The 25,278-nt window shown below is 34.6% G+C and overlaps 1 protein-coding gene across 1 annotated transcript in view; it reads right to left on the bottom strand.

The window, feature by feature from the left end:
• Positions 1-25,278, bottom strand: part of COL24A1 (collagen type XXIV alpha 1 chain) — a 158,989-nt gene that overhangs the window by 62,178 nt on the left and 71,533 nt on the right. Inside the window, exons 20-31 of the mRNA XM_081948002.1 lie at positions 22,345-22,398; positions 17,967-18,020; positions 16,799-16,843; positions 14,115-14,168; positions 13,640-13,684; positions 7,472-7,525; positions 6,562-6,615; positions 5,701-5,754; positions 4,810-4,863; positions 2,665-2,718; positions 1,917-1,961; positions 1,774-1,818 (exon numbers count right to left, since the gene is read on the bottom strand). Coding sequence (XP_081804128.1) covers positions 1,774-1,818; positions 1,917-1,961; positions 2,665-2,718; positions 4,810-4,863; positions 5,701-5,754; positions 6,562-6,615; positions 7,472-7,525; positions 13,640-13,684; positions 14,115-14,168; positions 16,799-16,843; positions 17,967-18,020; positions 22,345-22,398 — 612 coding nt within the window. The remainder of the gene's footprint in view (positions 1-1,773; positions 1,819-1,916; positions 1,962-2,664; positions 2,719-4,809; positions 4,864-5,700; positions 5,755-6,561; positions 6,616-7,471; positions 7,526-13,639; positions 13,685-14,114; positions 14,169-16,798; positions 16,844-17,966; positions 18,021-22,344; positions 22,399-25,278) is intronic.

Here is a 25,278-nt window from a genome sequence, read left to right as displayed (position 1 = left end):
CTTTTGTCGCCGGCAAGAAGAGATTCTCTTGGATCAATCAGGGACTTTGCGATGTCCCTGAGATCAGCAAGACATACTCTTCCCTGTCACCATCTCTTCGGGACGGTTTAGGTCCAAAAGGACTGTCCAGCGGCAAAAGTATCGACTGCGATCTTGGCACCTGTCCCACCTATTTCCACGTTCTTGTCGATGCTTCAGAGCCCTGATTCTATATGCTCCCACATGCTCTTACACCTTACTATATGTTCTAAAGGCCATCTTTCAAAAAGTATGCACAACCCCTATTGCTACTTTTTCTCTGGTAAAGGAAAAAATATATATTTGGTCTTTTCCAGTTGCTGTACAAATAACAGGACAGCCCAAATCAGTTTCAGATGTATGTTCAGGCTGTGTATCAAATATTTAAGTGTATTTAATGTTTACGTTAGTATCATTTAGAGATATTGTATATTTCTTTTTACTTTTAAAAATTAAGTATAACTTGGCTTGCTTATGAAAGTATTGTTGTTGTATAACACTGAAAAATTTAGTTTAATCATTTAATCTACATTGTTATTGACTGATTTGTCTTTATATGTTTTATTTCCTACAAATAAAAGATACAAAATAAAAAGTTGTTGCACTACAGGGAATTTATTATCTCTTCAATCAAAGGAACTACAGGGAATTTATCATCTCTTCAACATGTTCTCTGTTATCTAATGCAAATATTAATGTCACTTGAGCCAGTGCATTATTGTACTTGCATTTAAGAACTATTCTGGAGAACTTATCCTCTATGTACAGAAGCTACAGAGATCTGATAAATTATATTACATAAATGCCTTCATATATTATTGATAACAGTAATATCTGCCATCATTACCTATATCTTTAATTATACATTTTAAAACTTAGATAGGAAATGTGACTTTGGGCTGCACTGTTTTCCAGTCTTTGCCAAAGCTTAACTAACTAGCCATCAATGGGAGAAAAGACACTGCAATTATTATATCAAATCTAAATTCTGCTTTGAGTGCTACATGTAGATACTTTAAACACATCCCCTGTAATACCTTAAAGCTGTTATTTTCAAAGATCAGGAAAGTGGTTCTGATTGGACTTGGGCTATGGGAAGGAACAAGTGTTATGATTCTTCTCCCGTTTTCCATTCATTTTAAATGAAAAGAGAAATATGAATTGCTGCAGCAAAAAAAAAAAAAACCCTGTAATACTTGACAGGACAGAATTCCTACACATTTGCAGGAATTCCTTTGAATTTTATTAGAAATATCAAATGTTTAATTTACTTACATTAGCAATATAAAAGTGTAACATAATAGTTGTGTTCATATGGTCCACATGGCCAGGAAAGTTAGTTTTAGTCCCAAAGAACCCTATGGTTATTTGAGTGAAAACTAGAATAGTTTCTAATAGAGGTCCTCTTAATTTAGTGACTACAATTAGGACTGGCAACTTGGTCATTAAACAAAGTAGTTTAATTTGAAATGAAACTGTGACTGTGCCCATGATCTTACTTCAGCTTTCATTTGCTTTATAGACCTGCAAAAGTTGTAAATGTGAGGGTTGGTTGCAAAGTTACTTTTTCATCCCCATCACAACTGCAAATATTTCTAAAGGCAGTCATTAAACAACAGTTACTTGTATTTGCAGAGTAATTTAAATCCAGTTCATGTTAGGTGATCTCAACTACTATCAAACTCAATGTATTATGTGAGAAGCAGAATGGAATTATAAAAAAATAAAACTTCCACCGAAGCATGAGGAACTTACTGGTGCTCCTGGATTGCCTCTTTCTCCAGGGATTCCAGCTTTTCCCTGTGTAAACACAAAAAAAGTAATGTGTCGATTCTATTTCAAAAATATTGTTCAGAATTGATGCCTTAAATATGAATGCTAAAAAAAATGCCACGTACAATGAGTCCCGGAATGCCTTTTTTCCCAGCGTCACCAACTTCTCCCTGGGAAAAAGAAGGAATAGGGCTATTTTAATGTACACTGTATTCAAAAATGACAATTTTTCTTCCAAATTTCAAATTATTTACATTATTTTCAGTGTGAATTATTGGAAAATCGGTCATCAGCCACCGGAACAAATGCAGGTACTATTTATTTCTTTACTCCTTTTTATACCACTTCCTAGAAAAAATATCAAAGCAACTCACTAAAAATAAACTATTACTTGGTCAAAATTAGTGAGGTCAGCCTTTATTTTAGTCTGGAAAATGCAATGAAGACACTATAAGACACCAAGGAGGAAATGGCATAACATATAACTCAAGAGACAAAAAGTCAAATTCCCAATAACAGGAAGATTATATGGTACTGTACTACACGCATCTAACAGCATCATGTGTCATTTTCTGGGGCAAAGGCAGTAGTGGTTTTTTTTTTACTACCGGTTCTGTGGGCGTGGCTTGGTGGGCGTGGTAGGGGAAAGATATTGCAAAATCTCCATTCCCACCCCATTCCAGGAGAAGGTTACTGCAAAATTCCCATTTTCTCCTGATTAGGTGGGACTCGGGAGGGGGTGGGGGTGGGGCCAGCCAGAGGTGGTATTTGCCAGTTCTCCGAACTACTCAAAATTTCCACTACTGGTTCTCCAGAACCTGTCAGAACCTGCTAAATTTCACCCATGGGCAAAGGTAAGAAATTTAAGTTTACCTTAATACCTTCTGTCCCTTGTTCTCCCAGAGGACCATCTTGGCCTCGTGGTCCCTGACGAATTAAAACAAAAAACAGTCAGGAATGATGCAATGGTTCATGTGTATGCATCTAAGGATTCATAAGACAAAATTCAAGCACAAAATCTGCAACTGCTGCCATGGTAATTCACAGAATTTAATTGGATCCAAATGAGGACATTTTGTAATTTTTTTCCTATCACTTACTACATTTTTCCCATACATGCATATAGAATCCATTGGGGATTTTTAAAAAATTGTAAGAGATAATAAACATCCTCAGTCACCACCTTTGAATAAAAACATGAGAAATTGGTCTCTGCAATTTTTGCCAACCCCTATTATTCTCCATTTTTTCTTGTGCATTACTTTTCTATTTGACCCACGGACATAATCACCTTAAGATGTGCCCTTCAAGATAGAAATTGCTAGAGTGCAATTCCCTTCTAAAAGTTCACAATTAATTCTTCAAAAATCTTTTGTTTTTCCAATAAGTACACTCCAATGAAATTGATTTTCCACAGCCTAAGCTACCTTAACTCTGTAAGGGAATTGTATGTGTCATACATAAATGATCAATTTGGAAGTGAAATTATTCTTACTTCTGAGTGAGGAAACTAGATGTCTCCGCAGGATTGGAAATGAAATGTGGCCAGGATTGACAGACTGAATGACAAGCCCAGTCTAACAGAACCTCTCCAGATAAGAGGAGAGGATGAAGGATTGCCCAATTGTGCTCAGGACAGCAACTCCTTGCAAGGAAACCATGGCACAGTAGTTTCCCATGGATTTCAGTGCCAGAAGATGAAGGAAGACATTAAGCTCTCAACCACACTTTTAAGAAAAAGATTAGATTCATTAATCCTAATACATTTCAAAAAAATTTGAAATATATTTAAAGTTGAAAGAGAAATTCAAAGCAATAAGTATGAAAAAAGCATCTTTTGAGTTAATCTTTGTTCCAATATAAGGACAAACTAATAGCTTAAAGAATGTAAAGAAATTGAAATAAATGGCAAAAAATATAAAGAGGTCTTAATTTAAGAAAGTTGCAAATGAATTCAGGGACCAGACAATTTTGGAATATTAGGACTTTGCTAAAGTTTGGGAAATAATAAACAGCATTTTTATGGGAATATAAATTGCTTAGTCTATTGGAAAATACATTTTAAAACATGGAGTTTTTGCAATTTTAGAAATAAAGTATTACAGGAGAATAACAATTAAAAGCATGAGAAAGAAGGAAGGGGGAAAGAGACAAGCCATTTTTATGGCTCCTATAAAATGACAGAAAATACTATAACATTTAGACATTTCAGGAGATTTTTGAAGAACGGGGTCAGAAACTAACAGCTACAATGTTAGTAACAATGCTTGCTGATATGGATGGATTTACAAAAGATTTTTAAAAAGAAATGAAAGATGTGAAAGATAGTATTCTGGAAGACTGATAGGATGAATGGGATAAATGATAATTGCCTGATGCAAAAATATAGAAAATAAGGAAATTCTGGATTGTAAGACATATATGGTGATCAAAATGGAAATACAAATAATAAGCCAAGATATCTGGATAATATTACTGGGTTTAAAAATGACAGTTGTTAAAAACCTGAAAAAAACCTGGTGGGAGAAAGAAAAATTGAAGGGAAATCAAATTATATGAGAGCATCTCAATCAATTAAGGACTAAGATTATTAGAAGTATAAAAAAAGGAATACAAAGTTGATTGATTTGATCAGGATTAAAATAAAACATATCTTTATAACATTCTGTGACCCCCTTATGGTCTTTTTGCTGACATCTGGATAGGAAGGTTAATTATTCATGGATTTGTAAATGGATAAGAGAAGGATTATGGAAAGATGTGTATGAATTGTTTAAGGAGTGGAAAAAGGATAAGTTTGTTTATATTTGTTACAATTAAGATCAGAAGTCTCTTATTTAAACATTGTTTTTCTCCCCTTTTCCTTTTTTCCTTTCTTTTCTTTGCACATCTGTCTGTCTGTCTGTCTGTCTGTCTGTCTATATATCTATCTATCCATACACACACACACACACGCACACACATACAAACACACACACACACAGAGCATACTTTAGGGGTCATAAACATACTACTTACTCTTTGACCTTTAGAGCCCTGTGATCCAGGAGGTCCTCGTGCTCCTGGAGGTCCCTAAATAATAAATAAGAACGAAACACATATTTATCATAGAGAAAACGTCTATTTTTATGTATCATATTTTGTTACCAACTTTCGTCCCAAAAGAAAAAAGCTCAAAGGCCAGACCAGAAAACGGTCACCCATTTTTCTCCTTATTGCCCGTTTTTGAAGCTTTCTCTAAAGGCTAAAATTTCCCTTCAGCCATTCAGCAGTTTTAAAAGACTTAATCTCCCCTAGACCCAGTCCAATACTTTATCAATTGCATCATAATTGCAGATATGGAAGAGTAAACTTGTATGAGAGGCAATTTATTATATCAGCAACTTGAAACAGATAACATATCAGTCATGGCATTACTTTCTAACAGATAGGCCTTAAAATGATAAATTAACAGACATATATGCTCACATAGATACTTGTCTTATTTGTTACAGTATCTGACCTCTGTATCAAAAAAGAAAAATCATTGGACTAGATCCACTAGGAATTATGTGGAGATTTCACTATGGCAGGAGAAGTGATTCATGATCACTCATCCTTCTTTCTTGCTGCTATACATAATGTTCCAAAAAGTCTTATTTCCCCCATAATAGTTTTATAGGGAAAGACTGCAAATCAATTTCTCAATTTCCCATTTCAGTGAGAAATTAAGCCTGGTTTAAATATCTTATTTTGAACTCACTGGTTATAAAAGCTTTTAAAGGTTGGACTCATGACTTTAATATTCCCTACTTTTCGCTGAATAATTGTTCTCTAAAGTTATACTGCTTATTAAAAGACTTAAACTTAAAGGTTAATGGAGATGTGACTCATGTGGAGATGTACAGAAATATAATATTTTATACTTACAGGTAGTCCCTGTGGCCCTACATCACCAGGGCCACCTGGTGGACCTGGATATCCCTGAAATAGAAGTTAATATAATATGGCTGATACATGGATATATAGTTACATTTGTTTCAGCTTGTATAAATGCCCTCAAAAGCATTCTTCTTATTTACAATTTCAGGTCTGTGTTCAAAATTCTTATGTACTTTATTAGTGAAGAAAACTTTTACTGGGAAGCTAACAAGTTGATTTTCTCAGAGGCTTATATGTATTTGCATTTGCATATATATTTGATTTTGATGAAAAATAATGATTTCTCTGTCTCAATTCAAGTAGTACCAATACTAGTTCTACAGAAATATATCTGTGAGGTCAAACAATATGCCTTTGATCTAACTTCCAAATTATGTTTCAAGGAATTTTAAAATATTCCCCTTCACTATTTCAAGCTATCTTTTTCAGATACTTTCTTCCTCCAACAGAAAGTCCTAACTTTAAAATAGAGATTTTTGCTTGATTTTCAGTGAGTTATGACTAACCAAAGCTACATTTTTGCTGATAGCATTTTAAAAAAATAGTCAATGCAGAGTTAACTTAAGAAAAAAAAACTACCATTGAAAAATAATGCAGTGTTTCAATATATTTTAAGAAAGATGAATAATATTAAGACCTACAATTACTGATGTAATAGCTACTCATTTTTCTTACCGACTGTTTCATACAAATGCCTCTACATGTAAACAGGATTACCTTAAATACTTAGTAAAGACAGGAATTTTCCAGGAACTATTTAAGTATATACTTTCTATTTAAGCTTTGTTAATGTAAGATAAATAAATAAAATTAGCCAATCGTTTCTTAGTTAACCCTGGATTTGCTTACCATGACACCTTTTTCTCCAGGAGGGCCCACTGGGCCTGGATTACCTCTGTCTCCCTTAAAAGTAAATAAACAAATACATACATACATACATACATACATACATACATACATACAGTTCCTACATATAGTAGTTTTATTTTTGACAGTAGAACTGCATATCCGGTTTTGAAATATTTGTAATAATGAAAATACACCTGGTTCTAGGCTCATTTCTAAGCTTCTGCAGGAATGGAAAACAAAACCAGTAGCAGCTAAGTAGCTACTTTTGTGCGTGCATGTGAACCTTTTTCCTGTCTCCATTAATGGATTTATCGCTAGAGTTTTCCCCATTTTGGGATGAATGTGTGTGATTCAAAACATGTTTTAACTAACCCAGGAAGGACAAGATGGATGCTCTCTTCCCCATGAAAACCATACCATTGTTTGTCATTAAAAATGTGGATCCTAAAAGACTGTGTGACTTTCAACCCAACTGTATTATTTGTTGACAGATTCTATCAATTGTCTGCTTGGAACATATTCATTCCATTTTTTTAAAAATCTGCTATAGTTTTATTATTAAGTAACATTTTTGCAAGCACCAGGGAGTAACTTTTACTCTTTTGCACAATTAAATTCCAACACAGATTTAGAGAATAAGCATGCTGTTATGTTCACATATGAAATAAAATTTCAAGTAGAGCAAACTCTCCCAACTAGAAAATGAGTACATTTTCTAGTTACAGAACCCATCAGTTACTTGTACAATAATGTAAAAAACTACAGAATCTAATCACAGGCTTCTATCATGACAATTAATCTTTTCTCATATTGAACAAAATTTACAACACCAGTTGTAATGCACAGTATAGTACATGTTACTTGTGCTGCTCTTGTTACATTAATTATCAGTTAGCTTCTTATAGTGTACCTTCTCACCAGGTCCCCCAGATAGTCCAATTTCTCCAGGTGAGCCAATAGGTCCCTAAAGAGCAGTAGAAATGGAAAAGCATATAATCCAGTAACCTGCCATTTATAGTCAATGTTTATAGAAATAGCATTTAGACTTATATACCACATACAGTGCTTTATAGCACTCTCTGGGCAGTTTATAATGTAAGCATTATTTGCATATACCAACAATCTGGGTCCTCATTTTACAAACCTGGAAGGATGGAAGACTGGGTCAACCTTGAGTCCTGTCAGGATCAAACTCCAGGATGTGGGCAAGTTTGCCTGCAATACTGCACTTTAACTATTATGCCACCAGAGATCTTATAATGAATCTCAGCAGGTTATATTTATTTGTATGGCCATATGCACACATGAGTCCAAACAATTTCTATGAACTCTCGGGAAACATCTTTAGACAACCTGTATAAAATGTTCACAATTTATTGTACACCATATATTCCGCTTCTTAGTTATATGAAGGCACTACATGCAAAACTGAAATTGCTTTTGCAAATCACCAAAAATCTTAACAACATTGCCTACAAATTAAAAAATATCTTTAAGGACTCTTAAGAGCTAGGAAAAACAATGAATATACAGAATCCTTAAAATTACACAGCTCTGTTTGCACTAATATGTATATTTATAATATGAACTTTGTCTATTCGCATAACAATTATGTTTGAAGATTATAAAGCTATTCTCATGATTATAGGAATTCAGAATGATACAATTGTCCTCATAAACTGTTCAAAGCTTCCTTTTCTTTCTTCCAATTTGGCTATTGCATAGGTCCCATTCAACAGAGTTCGGGTGGTATGTACATTTGAGGATCTGCCTTTATGATTAAGCTGCTGGCCTAATTATTATGAGTAAGATATCATCAAGGATTAAATCACAGTGTCACTGAGTAAATATTTGTAACTTGGCATCATAATTACATCTATCTTGGTGTGTTTTTATTTTCATTTTAAAATGTGTAAAACATCTAAAATGATTCTGCATTCAGCTTCACGTCTTTTGTATAAGGCAGTTCCAATCTTACAGGCTTCAAATGTTTTCATGAAACATTTCAGTTCAAAGAGCTTTTCCCATGGTCAGTATGGTGGACATTGAAGAAATTTTTAATATTGGAGGGGGGGCATTACCAGTGCTTAAGCCAAGTTTTATTCCTCTGTTAAATTTTGTTCTTCCAACTCTCATGCATGCCAGAAAGCCCCCGACATAATTGCATCCCTTTTTAAATACAAATTAAAACTAAATATAATGTATTCAAATATAGGAAAGAAGCAATGTAGAAAAATGTCTACATAAAATTGTTATCTGTAATATTCCCCAAAAATCCATCCAGAAATAAAACAACAATATTCTTGGAATAAATGGGTCAAAATTAGGAACCGAGAAGCAGTTTAATCCCACCATAAAGAAACAGATAAAATTCAGGATTCCCCAGGCATGAAGAAAGAAAAGTGTGGATATATGAAACTGGAAGACAGCTTTTCCTAAGTCAATATCCTAAATAATGAGCTGTTTCCTTCTATTCTGTGGCAGGAGACCAGTGAACTGAAAATAGCCCTTCCTAGGCCAAGGTATGTCAGATGCATGAATTATAGCTTCAATAACTCTTCAGCCAGCATGGGAATTATGCTGTAGAGTCAATAATCCAATTGAAGCATCACGCTAGAGAAACTACCAAAAGACTGAACACAAAAATTATCCTAAGTAATGAGCTGTTTCCTTCTATTTTATGCCAGAGGACCAGTAAACTAAAAAGTGTCAGATTACTGTTTAAGATTAGTTTTTAACATCTACATTATGGGCAGGAATATATTAACAATATCTGTACTTTTCCTTTTGTGAAGAAGAAGAAGAAGAAGGAGGAGGAGGAGGAGGAGGAGGAGGAGGAGGAGGAGGAGGAGGAGGAGGAGGAGGAGGAGGAGGAGGAGAAGAAGAAGGAGGGGGGATGAGGAAGAGGAGGAGGAGGAGAAGGAGAAGAAGAAGGAGGGGGGGATGAGGAAGAGGAGGAAGAGGAGGAGGAGGAGGAGAAGGGGAAGGAGGAGGTAACTTGATCATTGTTACTTAACAATCATATTTATTCCCCTGCCATAGGCAGGATCCAGCATCCTGTATAGCAGGTGTGGGCCACTATGGCAACTTCATGATCTGTTGACTTCAACTTCCAAAATTCCTAAGCCAGCATGGACAATTCCAGATATTTGTCTTTCTAACAATAATCAACAGCATGGTGCTGGTTTATTTATGGTCCTTCAATGTGATATGATGCTATAAGTCAGAATATTATAATATTTAAGCTATTATCCACAAGTTGTATAAGTTGAAGTGATATTTATGAAATCAGTTATCTGGGAAGATGTTTGCCATTTTGGCAATGAGTTCTAGTGCTTCCAAATATAATAATAGTCCTTTCATCAACCACATTATTTTTAGGGGTGAAAAAATATAATATTCTGATCCTATTTTTTAATATTTAAAAAGATTTTTGTTTTGATTTATATTCAGTGGTTGAAAAGTCTTGCTTATAATATAATATGGTTTAAATGCTCTGCCAGCTAATAATTTAAAAATCTAAAACTTAGCTGTACATGCCAGCATACAGTACTACAGTAGTTCATACCGAAGCATTTTTTCCAGTTCTTTAAACCAGTGTTTTTCTTGGCACAAAAACACTTTCTCTCATTTCTTCTACAAATTTGCTCAATGGAAATTTTTTCATTCTTATTAAATTAACTAACTATTGTATGAGTAGATATCCTGATTCTGTATGAAGCCCCTAATTGTACCAGCCAGGAAAAAAACCCATTTCAATTGTAAGATGTTATACTTAGCCAAAGTAATGCATTACCAATATGTTAAAACAAAATAGTTTTTCCCGTTGAGAAAACCCCTTGACTGAGTTTCATGTCAACAAAAAACAAAAAAATACAATTTGTTTAGAAGGATCTTGAATACCAAGAACAGTTATGAGGAATAATTACCTTATGAACAGGTTTCACACAAGAAAGAATTATAGTCAAATGCATAATTTCTATGGAATCTTCCAACAAAATGATAGAGATTTTTCATATACTAAATAATCTAACTGTAAAGGTATCCTACTGGCAATATTACTGACCTTGAATACATTTCACAAAAAGAGAATGAAATGATGGACAAAGTATTTTGTAATCCTTTCACCCAGAATCAGCTTTTCATTTGGAATCACCCAGAATAAAATGACATATTTGAATCTGATATTATTAAATAGAAGGAATATGATGAAGTCAAAACCTTAAAACAATTACATTATTGTAAGGTGCTCTGAGACTGCAAGTATTCAACAATAAAGCCTTCTTCCATCAGTGAAATAAATCAGGACCTAATATCGGTGAAATCTAATTTTTTTTGCCACCGGTTCTGTAGGTGTAGCTTGGTGGGTGGGCGTGGCCAATTTAAAAAAACTTTTAAAAGCATTTTTTCCTTTCCAATTCGCTTGAACCAGCAGGAAAAAAGCGCTTTAAAAAGTGGGGGAGAAAGTTCCGACAATCGCGCAGCACAGCTGAGTGTCACGGGCGAACCTTAGCATTTTTTGCTACCGGTTCTACTGAACCGCTGAGAACCGGTAGCATTTCACCCCTACCTAGTATGGATTCTTTGCTGAAGAAAAAATGGATTAGTTGTTTTCCCACCTGAGTCATCAATACTGTATTGCCTTACACACTTCTCTATGGAGTTCTTATTCTAGATCGTGCCTGCTAATTTAATTCTGCTCTTGCTCCGTTTTTTTTAATCAAGTAAATTGATTACTTGATTAAGTACTAGATTTAATCAAACTAATTATTAGAGAAAATATGATGCAAATTAGGTAAAAGGTAAAGGTTTCCCTCACGCATATGTGCTAGTTGTTCTTGACTCTAGGCGGCGGTGCTCATCTCGGTTTCAAAGCCGAAGAGCCAGCACTGTCCAAAGATTTCTCCGTGGTCATGTGGCCGGCATGGCTAAATGCCAAAGGTGCACAGAACACTGTTACCTTCCCACCAAAGGTGGTTTCTATTTTTCTACTTGCATTTTTACATGCTTTTGAACTGCTAGGTTGGCAGAAGCTGGGACAAGTAATGGGAGCCCACTCTGTTACGCGGTGCTAGGGATTCGAACCACTGAACTGCTGATCTTTCTGATTGAGAAGCTCAGCGTCTTATCCACTAAGCCACCTAATAATAAATTATAATAATAAATTATTAAATATTAAATAAATATTAAATATATACTGTAAATTTCTCTAGAGACTAAAAAGAGCATCATTCTGGAGTGATGATGATGATGATATTAATTAGGACTAAGTAGCAATCTGTTTCAAAGTGAAAAAGTTGATTCAGATCTTCAGAAGATGAGAGCACTCACATAACAACTATGGAATTCTTCAAAAAACTTCCAATGAAAAGACATGTTTAGCAGCGGTGGGTTACCAATTTTTCTACTACTGGTTCAGGTGTGCACCCCTGCGCAAGCGGGATGCTTCTGTGCATGCAAAGAAGCGTCCGAGCAGGTGGGCAGAGCCTCCTGCCACCGCTACTACCGGAACCAGCAGCAACCTACCTCTGATGTTTGGTTTAAAGATATGTAGAACGTGAATCCATATGACCGCACAGCCCTGTCATTAATTTTATCTCAGTCCTTATTACATTTAGTAAGCATATTTAAAAAAAATATAGAAGCTAACAGTAGAAGTCCAACAGTAATGATGATGACATCATTTAAGATCTTCTTTGGGCCCCTAATACCTTTAAAATACCAAGATAAAGAAATTACCATTCTAAAGCAAATTCCAAAAAAGATTAGAGAAAAAAGGAGGAAGTAATCTTCCTTATCAAAGAAATTATATAATAGAGGAATTTGGTTCAGATGGTTATTGCCAGAAGGAATGCTGATTTTCTGGGAGGGAAGCCGAGTTAGAATTAAGACAGTGGATGAGGCAGAGGCCTTTATTAAAAAACATTTTTCCCTCCCAGAGGACGAAGATAGCAGAGGTGGGGAAAAAAGCAGCAATGTACAAGACATGGAGGGGGGGGGGGCACGGCTGGATTAACATGTGGTATGAACCAGGTCATTCATAATAAAACTGTATTACATTCAGTAACATAGACTACTGTTAGTTTAATATCACAAGCAGTATTTCTAGTTTTGGTACCTTCAGAATTCTACAGAATTGTTCTCTCTATTCAAAAGCCATTTGCAATATTAACTTTTCAGGAAAAGGGTTTTCCCCCCTCTCTCTCTAGGAAAAAAAGGACTAATAATATAAGTGGGATGCATTCCTTTTGGGTACATTACTAATCCATCTTCTGAATGAATGTAATGAGGCATTCATACCTAAGATCTTCCATGCCTCACTAATATGTGGATATACAGCACAAAGGAATTGTAAGAAATGCATAAATTTTAAATAAGTCATAAATGTAAGAAATAATGAGGCAAAGAGAGGGAAAAAGAAACCCCATGTTCATTCAAATAAAAATGAGCATTCCAATAAAATAATTTACATCTGAATTCTGAAACCTGAGACTAATCAATTAGGCAATGCCAAAAGCTTTATAATAAATGAAAGCAGAGTTACTCTGTATGATTTCAATGTCAGTTTCCAAATCAGTGTTTCTGTAATCTTACATTATATGCCTCTGTATTTTTATTTCTAGTTAGATTTTGCATTTCAAGACAAAATGAAAGAAAAGAATATTATAGGACCTTAATAATGGAAATATATATTCATTGAATAAGATATATGGATTGTATTATAATTTCTATGACAAAAATGTATAGGGTGATATAATGAAAGAAACTAAAACCAATATAAAAAGAGTGCTCCATCCACAACATAGAATTTCCACTGGCATCACAAACATGCATTTCCTTCTTTCACTTTGTACCAGTAGTGCAAATTATATGAACTCTAATTTCTTATCTGTGAAAATTAAGCAGAGTCTGAATATTACTGGGAAGGGTATGGTATTCTACAAAGATTCATTTTATCAGTTACAGCTGAATTTTGACAGGAATATCAAGCTTCAATTAAATTCATAGCAATCTAACTAAGCAATTATAGAAGAATGAAAATGCATCCATTTAGAAATGGAAAATAGTATATTCTTACTGTTTCACCGGTTTTCCCAAGACCTCCTTGGTCTCCTGTTTCTCCCTATTGTTTTAAAAATGTAAGATTTTATTTTCAATACAGAAATTTAAATATTTCCTACTATGTATAGATTACACTGTTTTCTGTAATCCAGAACTTTTTACCAACAATTCGAAAACGATTATTTGCTTCTCTAAAATATTTCCACATAACAAATTAACTCAAATCCTTTTCACAGTCTCACCTTTTCCTGAAAGGCTGAAATCTCATTTATTGTCTTTTATCTGCTAACAATTCTTGCATTCTTTCACCAGTATTATCTCTGCTTTCCTCTACAACTATGCACAAACAAACCATTTACTCTTACATCACCCAGAGTCTCTCTGTGAGAGAGTTGGGTGATGTCTAAATGTGATAAATATTTGATAAAATTCAAATTCTGACTATTTTTAATTTAACAAGAGCAAATATCAGGAGCAACTTTAAGTCCTACCTTTAGGCCTTCTAGCCCTGGTTCACCTGCAAAACCTTTCCTTCCAGGTTTCCCCTATATTAAAACAAAGAAATCCAGTTTTTAAAAGCTTTTAAATAAAGATTTCATTAAACTACTGATAATTAGAGTTGCATTGTGCTTGATACAACCCATTAGAGTGTCTGTGGGACAAAATATATGCCATCTGTATATATAAAGTCACTTTGCTTTCTCTTTCAACAAAAATATCTAGAGAAAAATTGCAGTTATGTATTTTAAGTGGAAAACCTGTTCATTCTTCCCCAATGATGTACCTTTTTAACTGCTGAATTGCAAGCACTGAGTGTGCATTTGTGTGTGATGGGGCAGAAATTTCAAAAGGGATATCATTTCTCAGAAAAAGTCCTACCGTAAATGGTTCTCTGTAAAATATTTCTTACTCAAGAATCTATTCTACCTATCTTGCCCTATCTTAATAGAAATATCATAATTGCAGCTACACTTCATGTACAAGCTGGTTTATAAAGTATTGTTCTCATAGATAATCTGTTGTGAATGACACTTGTTTTTGTGTTTTGTAATGTTCACTATATCGTGACTGCTTTATCATCTTGATGCTACCCCAAAGACCCTGTCTAGCAATAACCCTATAACAGTTACTCATGAACATTTTGTTAAATAATCTCTTTTTTAAACAATTGCTCTAAGCGTTAAAATTTGGACCAAATCTGCACCAATGTAAGATTTCAAAATATGTTTTGGATGAGGCTGAAGAAGTATATGGACCAATCAAAGGAAATTTCGGCCAATACAAAATTAAGACATTGGATAATATGCTTTTAAATGTTGAATCCAGAGTTTCTACAACTACCTTTCAATTCATTCTTGTTTTGTCTATTTCTCTTTCTCGGCATTTTAAATCTTGCACTTTATTAGCCTTAATTAAAAAATAGATAATGATTTCAAAACTACTTTTTTTAAACTGAAAGTAGTGGTCTTTTTCAGTGTATCAGAAATTAAAGGAAAACATAAAAAATTCACTCGAGGGCTATTAGCCTTTCAAAGGTAAGTGGGTGGAATTTATTATAAAACATTTAACTTTTTTGTTTTACATTTCTAATTATAAAAAGTTCTGTTCATTTAACTGACAATGGGAACAGATGCACATACATGGACTAAGAATTTCCAGAAATAAAACTACTATTAATCTGAAAATAGAGCTCATTGAACGCCAAAGCAGTGATCAAACTTCTTTCCAACTTCAGAAGTGAACAGAAATTCATTACGATAAATCAAATCTTGCTTCAGCTACTGCTTTGCATGTCTCAAATTCATTCATTTTTCAAAAATACAAATTGTTTTACATTAACTGTAAAAAATGAAACATTTTAATAGGCAATCTTTCTTAGTCACATTTGGGGATGCCAAGAATACAGATTAACTATAGTCCATTTTTTTAACCTGACAGAAGCCCCAAATGAGAAACTACATTAAAATGTGAATATTTTAAACCTGGACTGAAATTCATTTTGTGTCCTTGAGAATATCCCTCTGTGATGAATTATCTATTTTTCTTTTAATACCTCTAAATATTTAGGGTCATTTAAGATGTAGTAATATAAATGAGCGGAGAAAGGTAACTTCAAATAAGTAAAACATATATTATTTACTTTTATAATATATATATATTTGTAGTACAACCCCTGATATGCCCAAATATGGGAGGGAACTCACTACTCCCCCTTTCTGTCTATCGGCTCACTGCAGGAGACCATCCAGGCAGAAAACCATATTTTTAATGTTGCCTTTTTATATTTGTGTTGTATTTGTGCTGACAAATAAAGGGAGACTAGTATAGATCTATTTCAAGCTATTTAGCTCTCATCAGCTAGCCATACCCTTACTGGGATTCGAACCTGGGCTGTATTACATATTAGGCAGATGTGTTAGCCACTATACATACCTATTTCCCTGGCTCAGCTGATAAGGAGGAGAGCCTGTGGCTTAGTGACTAACACATCTGCCTAATATGTAATAAAGCCCAGGTTTGAATCCCAGTAAGGGTATGGCTAGCTGATGAGAGCTAAATAGCTTGAAATAGATCTATACTAGTTTCCCGCACACACACACGCGCTCACACACACACACACACACACATACATACATATAAATGAAAAACCAGAACAAATTGATTTGATATCAGTTGAAGGAAGGACTTCAAAAAGTACTTTACAAAAAACTCAGACATTAACTTTACAACAGTAACAAGATCTGAAATGCATTGATCTTGTATTTAATGTTTAAAAGAATTTCATATACAATGAAGATGCAATCTTCTGCCGTAATTTGTATAGTGCCTGCAGAAAACATTTTTGCAACAAAAAAAATTGCATGCCATCTATAATGTGAGAGAAAGGTACTGTAATGATATGTTGAGTGAGAGATGAGGGAAGTGGCTGGATAAGGGTCAGCTTAGCCTGTTGCAGGACTGTAGATGTAGCAAATGTCTCAGAAGGCACCCTCCCTAATTTATTGGGCTCTAAAGATGATGGGAAGAATCAAATTTCAGACTTGAAAAGTTTTTGTTAATGTAATTTTACAATAAAATAGAGCCATGGTGGCACAGTGATTAGACTGTAGTATTTCAGGCTCACTCCTGCTCACTGCCAGGGTTGACTCAGCCTTCCATCCTTTTCACTACTTACCCTTGGTCCAGTTACTCCAACTGGCCCAATAGGTCCTTCTTCTCCCTAAAGCAAAAGAAGGGCAATCATTTGCATTTACTGTACATATCTTTGTAATGTAACTATGAATATCTTAATGAGACTTATATATATATATATACATACATACATACATACATACATACATACATACATACATACATACATACATACATACATACATACATATATATATATATATATATATATATATATATATATATATATATATATATATATTTAAAGGAACATGATGGCTCAGTGGCTAAGACACTGAGCTTGTTGATCAGAAAGGTCAGCAGTTCAAATCCCTAGCACCCCGTAACAGAGTGAGCTCCCATTACTTGTCCCAGCTTCTGCCAACCTAGCAGTTCAAAAGCATGTAAAATGCAAGTAGAAAAATGGGAACCACTTTTGGTGGGAAGGTAACAGCTTTCCGTGACACTTCGTGTTTAGTCATGCTGGCCACATGACGACGGAAATGTCTTTGGACAGCACTGGCTCTTCAGCTTTGAAACAGAGTCCCCTAGAGTCGGAAACGACTAGCACATATGTGCAAGGGAAACCTTTACCTTAGATACTTAAACTTAAGAGATTACAGAATAACGATTAACTCATAAGCATATATTTATATAGGAGTAAATCTCATTGGATTCAGTAGGATTTATTTCTGGGTAGAAACATGTAATATTTCTTTGTGCATTGATAGTTGCAAATTCAGGTACGTAATACTACATGTCTAACTCTGCTTAATTGAACATTAATTAATTGTAAATTGTATTTTTTTTAGGATGCTTTAGGTAGACTTCTATGGATTTAGTATTAAAAGAAAAGATGTCTCTTCTCTTAAGAGATGGGCATTAAAATATACAACACAACTTTTATTTAATTTATACATTAATATATTTATTTTACACAATGCAAAACATAGTCCTTCCTAGTGTGTGTAAGATACCAGATTTGGTTCATTTAACGTTGTACAGATGCCACAAAACAAGTATGTTATACAAGTATGTATACCACAGTTTATACTTCACATTTGCCAGTGAAAAATGTAGTAACTTTACAAGTTAAAAGTAAGAACTATCACACAGGATTGGATCCCAGTTCCAAAAACAAAAGTGGGCTGTTGAGAGAAAAATCACCTTACCTCAACTCCTTTGGGACCAGGTGGACCGAGAGGACCTCTGTCACCTAGAAAGCCCTAAATAACATAAATCATAAAATTAATGGACAGGCATAATATGGCAAAAAGCATAGAGGAGTAAAGTTAAGAAATGTTTACTTTAATTGATATTTCCCCACTTAATGTTGTAATTGTTTCTCTTAGGAACCCTCAACTATTAAGGCTATTAATGCCCACTTGAGCATCTCTGTAAAAGTACAATATGCATATAATTATGCTTGCCAATTATGTGTTAAAAGCTTAAAAGCTTTTACTTAAATGGAGATTAAATTATAATCATTTCCTGCTTAAACCATTAATCCTGGATTAGACATATGCATTAATTTTTATTTTTCATACTGCAGGTGGGAAAGCAGCTGCAAAGGGTGGATTCTCATCATAAAAACTGCAACAGATAAAGGATTAATCATCATCTCCCACCAGCATCACTTCAGCAATAACATTTGAAGTCAATAGTGTATATCATAAATAAGTGAGCTCAGCAATCACAGATGTTTTAGTATCATATAAAAGTTAGGGTTATTTCTTTTTCACTTTTCTATGACTGTTTTCTATTTTCCGTATCTTAAAATTTGTATTGTTTTTACTCTATGAAAAAAACTTTAAGAAAAATTATAGATGGATGGATGGAAGGATATAGCCTAAAAATGAGGAAGGTATACAACCTTGTCCCACTCCTTCGCCAACCTGCAACCAGCATTTCACTATGTTCTGTCCATATTGTGTCTATGTTCTGTCCATATTGTGTCTATGTTCTGTCCATATTGTGTCCTGACCTGTATTAAACTTTGTCAAGAGGGCCAGAAAATATTCTGGGGTCCCCGTTTCAGCTTAACCTAATTTACATGTGTTTTTATAATCACTGAAGCTGACGAAAAATACTTCTGCATTAATCAGCTGAAATGTATTGATTTTTCACTTAATCAAGGAGCTATCCTTTATTCTTTCTACTTTATAAGGCTTATTTTAATAAATGTCTGAATAGCTTAGCTGTTACCTCTGTGAAATTTTCTACACTCACATGTTGACCAGGGGTGATATTCACTTACCTTCCCCACCGGTTCGCAAATGTGAGCACATGCCACCTCCACGCATGCACTCAGCCTTCCGCGCATGCACTTTTAGCAAAAAAAAAAGGGCATAAATGGGATGCCGTAAAGCCAGGGCAGGTGGGCAAGGCCACCCGTGATTTCCGCTACCGGTTCAGGCGAACCGATCCGAACTGGTAGAATACCATATCTGATGTTGACTCAAAAGTAAAACACCATGATATTCAATGGTTCGTATTTTCTCATAAGATCTAGCCTTCCCCGAATGGAAGTATATCTCTGTGACAGTATTGGCATGAACTGAATTACATTAAATTAAATGTTCACCACATAGCAGAGATAAAAGAGAGTAGGAAACTCAGATTTCAGCATAATCCAAGCAATGCAGATAGCATCTCATCTGTGGATGGGCCTTTTGGCTCTAGCAGAGATTTAAATAGCTTTTATACAACCCAGAATGCATTGACTCAATGTTTGGATATTATGAAATGGAAAAATCAAATCACTTCTGTCCATTTACATTAGAAACTTTATTGGTTCTATTACAAAGTTAATGGGGAATTTACATAACATTGTGATGCATATACTGTATGTGTCATTTGTAGAAAGAAGTAATTTGGAAAGAAAACCAGCAGTCATTTAACAGAATTTCAAAACTAGAAGCATCTTTCTGTTCTTGACTGGTACCCATTCAGTCACTAACTCTGTATGTCAGTGGAGATTATTTAACAAGATTTTAGATCAAACATATTTTATTTCTAGCACTCTTCTGTCAGTCTCAATTCATAAATACATTTTAAAAGAAGTGAAAGGTATTAGCATAGGTCACAAAAAACAACAGTTACAGTATTTATAGAATGCTTTGTAATTATTGCATAGGTTCCTTTTCTTCTTTTCTGATATTTTAAAAATAGAAATAAAATGAAATACCCTGCTTGGGAATTATCACACTGGACTTTTTTTAAAAAAAAATATTCTTGGGATGAGAGAAAATAGCTGGCTCAAGGTTATCCAGATGCCTTTATGCCAAAGTGGAACTAGATACTGCTGGCATTGCTTTTCGTTTATCCCCCATTTGCCCTTCTTTCACCATTTGCCCTTCTTTCATTGAGCAGTGCAGTGGTTAGAATGCAGTACTGCAGGCTACTTCTGCTGATTGCTGGTTGCCTCCAATTTGGCAGTTCAAATCTCACCAGGCTCAAGGTTGATTCAGCCTTCCATCCTTCTGAGCTTGGTAAAATGAGGATCCAGATTGTTGGGGGCTATAGGCTGACTCTGTAAACCACTTAGAGAGGGCTGTAAAGCACTGTAAACCAGAATATAAATCTAATTGCTAATGCTAATCCTTCACTTCAGTCAGTCGAAGGAATCAAACGGTGGTAATAGATATCCATCAATTCGATAGACGTAGCATAACCAAGTAATTCAGAATGCGTAGATTTGACTATAGAGTACCAACTAAATTGTTTGCACAGCCTTTTTGTTTCATCTAATAGATATCCATCAATTCGATAGATGTAGCATAACCAAGTAATTCAGAATGCGTATATGATAGATTTGACTATAGAGTACCAACTAAATTGTTTGCACAGCCTTTTTGTTTCATCTACCGCACCCAGCAGATGGATCACGATTTTTGCTACAAACAGGAGAGAGGAAATCTTGTAGCAATTTCCCAGATCACCGATATGATGCACAAACCTGTAACAGTCACCAGAGCCCCTCTTCACCCTTCTAGATTTTCCTGGTTTCTAAAATGGTGCCTTTAACCACTGCACCTAACAGGTCCCCTGATGTAGAGAACCAGTAGAGAAAGCTATCTGTGGACTCACATGCTTAATTCCAATCTATAGCAGATCTATGAGTACCCAGATTCCCAGACCTCCAACACTGAAAAGAGTTTGAGTGGGACCCACCTACCATTGTCCTATGCAGAAACAAACTGCAACAAAGTTACCAAACACAATGGTGCTAATGACATGCTTTGAATTACAGTAATGTAACTGTTAAGATATGTAACCCTAATACCACAGTGTTTGATACAAAATTTGGAAGCTGCTTCATTATGATGTTGTTCTTGTGATACAGAAATCAAGTGATATTACCTAAAAGCACAAGGGGGGGGGGAAACAGATACAGCCCAAATAATCTTTTAAAAATTAAATAAATTATAGTACATTAGAAGAGTGATAATAAAAGAGCCAAACATTTTCCCACATGTTCTTTACAAGGTGAATTGGGAAGACAAGTGATGGAAAGAAAATGTCATTACGAAATTGTCTCATTGCCAAGAGCCAACATTTTACATTAGTGTTAATATAAAAAGCTTTGTCATGCTTTCCTGGAAGCTATATTTATATATAAATTTCAAGGGAGAAGAATGAGGAAAAGAAGAGTTTAGCAAGACAGTCTTCCAAGAAAAAAAATTCCACAAAACCTCAGTCAGTATGTGACATCTGGGAGCACTAAAACTGAACAATTCCAGTTTCACATAGGCCTGGGATCATCTGATTATGGACTCTGTAAAAGCTTTCCATTTAGGTAATGTTCATCTCAAATGTAAGCCTCAAATGTAAGTCTCTAATTAAAGAACATATTCTCCATTTATGCGAGTCAAAATGTTACAAAGCAAGGACTCATCCTTGCATCAAATAAAAATTTCAGCTTCCAGCTAAACAATCAGCATTCTGACTATGATCTTTGATTAACAATCAACCAGCATAGCAGGATTTGGGAAGGATATTGAATATTGTTGGGAAAAATAGGTCACATCCAGAGGCAATAGCAAATTGTCTATTAAATGTATGGTTGGAATAGTACTGAAGGGTCTATAATTCATAAGATATATTCTCATGTATCTGTACAATGGGTTTGTAGAAAAATAGCAAAAAAAATATATTAGCAACTGGTTTTATTGAACATTATAAGCCATCTTTTCCTTCCAGCGATATTTTAATACAGCCTTTTCAAACTTAGCACTCTCTAGGTGTACTGGGATATAACGTATATCATAGCTTCATAGCTGGGTAGCATAGCAACTTGATGGGTAGTTGTACTCCTACACATTTGGAAGTAAGTCACTTAGATAATTGTGATCTAACAAGATCCATCTGCTGCCTTTTCCCCGTATTACATAAAGATCAGCAATTTTGCAACTTCCTTAAAGTTGATTTCTCAACTCTTTTGAAGCAAGCGGCAAAAAGATTTCAAAATCAGTAAAACATGGTTTTTCCTAAAATTTTACTAGCTGCATTTAATTACAAAGAAATTATAAAAGTTTCACATATTTTTACCTTTGGGCCTTCTGGACCATTTGGACCTGGTAAACCAATGTCTCCTGGAAAACCCTAGCACCCAATAAAGAAACAAAGAAATGCAATTACCATTTTATTCAAGAACTTTAAGGGAAAACGGAGACCTTAGTTTTCTATTCTTTCCCTTTTGTTTAGCTGCAATGTATATAGTGGGGAAAAAAACCACCTGTTTTACTGTAGAAAAGGATCCACTCAATCTTAAAATGCTCCAGATGCTGACCTGATGCTTGTCTGAGTGGCAATACTGCATGGGCCGTTGTGATTACAGATTTCTTGGGATCACACATCCAAGGTCCATTTTTAGTAACTTCTCTTCTCACTAACTGATAACTGGCTACATCAAACATTGCATTTAAATCCCTGATTATGACATCATTCTATGATTTAGAAAGCACTTTAGCATTAACACATCCCCTAATTACATTAAACTCTACCCAAGAGATTTTGCTACTACTAGTACATAAATAAAAAGTTTAAAAATTTTCCAAATCCTAAAGTAGAATTGTAAAACGAGGCAACTGGACTATAGGTATTTTCATATCGCCAGATGTGTCTTTTTTAAAGGGAATATGTCTTATTTCATAAAGTCCATTATTCCCATTGTATTTGTGATTACTATAATTTCAGTCTGGCAACCATGTAGAAATAAAATCCTGCTTTGGAAACCACAAGTATTCTAATGAATTAAAATGTATGTGATATAGGTATATGAAAATCACAGCACCTTTATAAATAGTCATATATGGAATAGTTCTTACAATCAGTGACCTAATAATAGATGCTATGCCTATGGTATATAAAAAAATACCTAACAAGTATTATTGCAACACAATAATTACAAAGCTTGCAACACTTCATCAGAACTTCCAAATATGTCAGTATAAAACACAACACAGTTGTAAAGGAAACCTTTTTGGAACTAAATGACACAACTTAGCTAATGAGTCATGTTGAGAGACCTGCACTTCATTATTCTAACTTTTATTTATATCAAACATCTCTTCCCTACATAATTCTAGAGTTCTTTTGTATGCAAAACATATGGCAGAAGACTTCCATACGGTTTATTGTCCTAAGGGGATCCTGTGCTCAATTACAAATCAAAATGATTTACAGATCAAATGAAGTTCATGTTGAAAATAATAACTAATGGTTTGGTTGTGGTTTTTTTTTTTACTCCAAAAGCATTCTGGAGAGAAAAGCTTCCCAAAAAACCAAGAAGTTTGTATAGTGCAATAGAGGGGCCTCCACGCTAAAAGACAAAAATGACTTAAAGATACGATGTGTTCTATATGATAAGGGAGTAGTTCCCAAAAACATTTTTGTTTCAATTACTATTACCAGAGAGTTTAATGACAGAACATTTCTAGTAATAGAAACATAGAGCTGGTTTCACAAAACTAATCTGAATTACAAATAATACAATGGCTTAAAAATATTTTTAGCTTCAAAAGCATTTTTAAATAAACTCTAAGACAGACTGGGGAAATTTCATTTTCTTCCTTCAAACAGCAGTCCATCAATATTATCTTAAAAACACTTCCAAAATTTATCCATAACATTACATATCAGCCTGTTCTTTGAGAAACATAAACCCTCTAAACCCATTCAGACACATTCAATCAGTTTTGTCTTTCTGAACCATGATAAAATTTTTTTTGCTACACATAAGCAACTTAGTTCTATTTACTGTTCATGAAATAAATCTAGATCTTATATTTAGAAGTGTATTTTTGGATGCATTCTACCTTTACCTTTTATAGCAATAAAACTGTACGGTATTAGCCACATTAGCCGTGCACAATTTCAATAAATATATTCACTGAACAATAATTTATTCAGAAAGTGAAATCAATGAAAACTATTGATTTCTTATATTTAAAATTATTGCATTCCATCCTGGAATTCAAAACAAAGTTCCCAAGAAATTTTCAACGCAGACGTACAGTATGCCTGCTTGTTTATTATTTATTATTAATGTTTTATTAATCAATTAATGATATTAATACGGATTAATCCTCACTTACTGGTTGTCTCATTTAATGAACATTCAAAGTTACGACAGGGTTAAAAAAAAGCTTTGCGACCAATCGTCACAGTTACAATGTTACATGGCCATATGATCACCATTTGTATCCCATGCAACTGGGGCATGTTTAAAAACATTGCAGTATCTTGCAATGCCCACGGTTTGCATGTTTCACATACAACAAGCAGAATTAATACAATACAATACAATACAATACAATAGTAGAATTGGAAGAGACCTTGGAGGTCTTCTAGTCCAACCCTCTGCCTAGGCAGGAAACCCTATACCGTTTCAGACAGATGGCTATCTAACATCTTCTTAAAGACTTCCAGTGTTGGGGCATTCACAACTTCTGGAGGCAAGCTGTTCCGCTGATTAATTGTTCTAACTGTCAGAAAATTTCTCCTCAGTTCTAAGTTGCTTCTCTCCTTGATTAGTTTCCACCCACTGCTTCTTGTTCTACCCTCAGGTGCCATGGAGAATAGTTTGACTCCCTCTTCTTTGTGGCAACCCCTGAGATATTGGAACAATGCTATCATGTCTCCCCTAGTCCTTCTTTCTATTAAACTAGACATACCCAGTTCCTGCAACCGTTCTTCATATGTTTTAGTCTCCAGTCCCCTAATCATCTTTGTTGCTCTTCTCTGCACTCTTTCCAGAGTCTCCACATCTTTTTTACAACGTGGAGACCAGAACTGAATGCAGTATTCCAAGTGTGGCCTTACCAAGGCATTATAAAGTGGTATTAACACTTCACGTGATCTTGATTCTATCCCTCTATTTATGCAGCCTAGAACTGTGTTGGCTTTTTTGGCAGCTGCTGCAGACTGCAGAGAAGGCAGAAATAAAATTGTAAAGTTATGATCAATGGTGTTTCACGTAAT

The sequence above is a fragment of the Natrix helvetica genome (genome assembly GCF_964273705.1).
Source record: "Natrix helvetica genome assembly, chromosome: 3".
In the NCBI taxonomy this organism is placed as follows: Eukaryota; Metazoa; Chordata; class Lepidosauria; order Squamata; family Natricidae; genus Natrix; species Natrix helvetica.
Note: the sequence above shows the minus strand (reverse complement) of the source record. Positions and strands in the feature narration are given on the sequence as shown.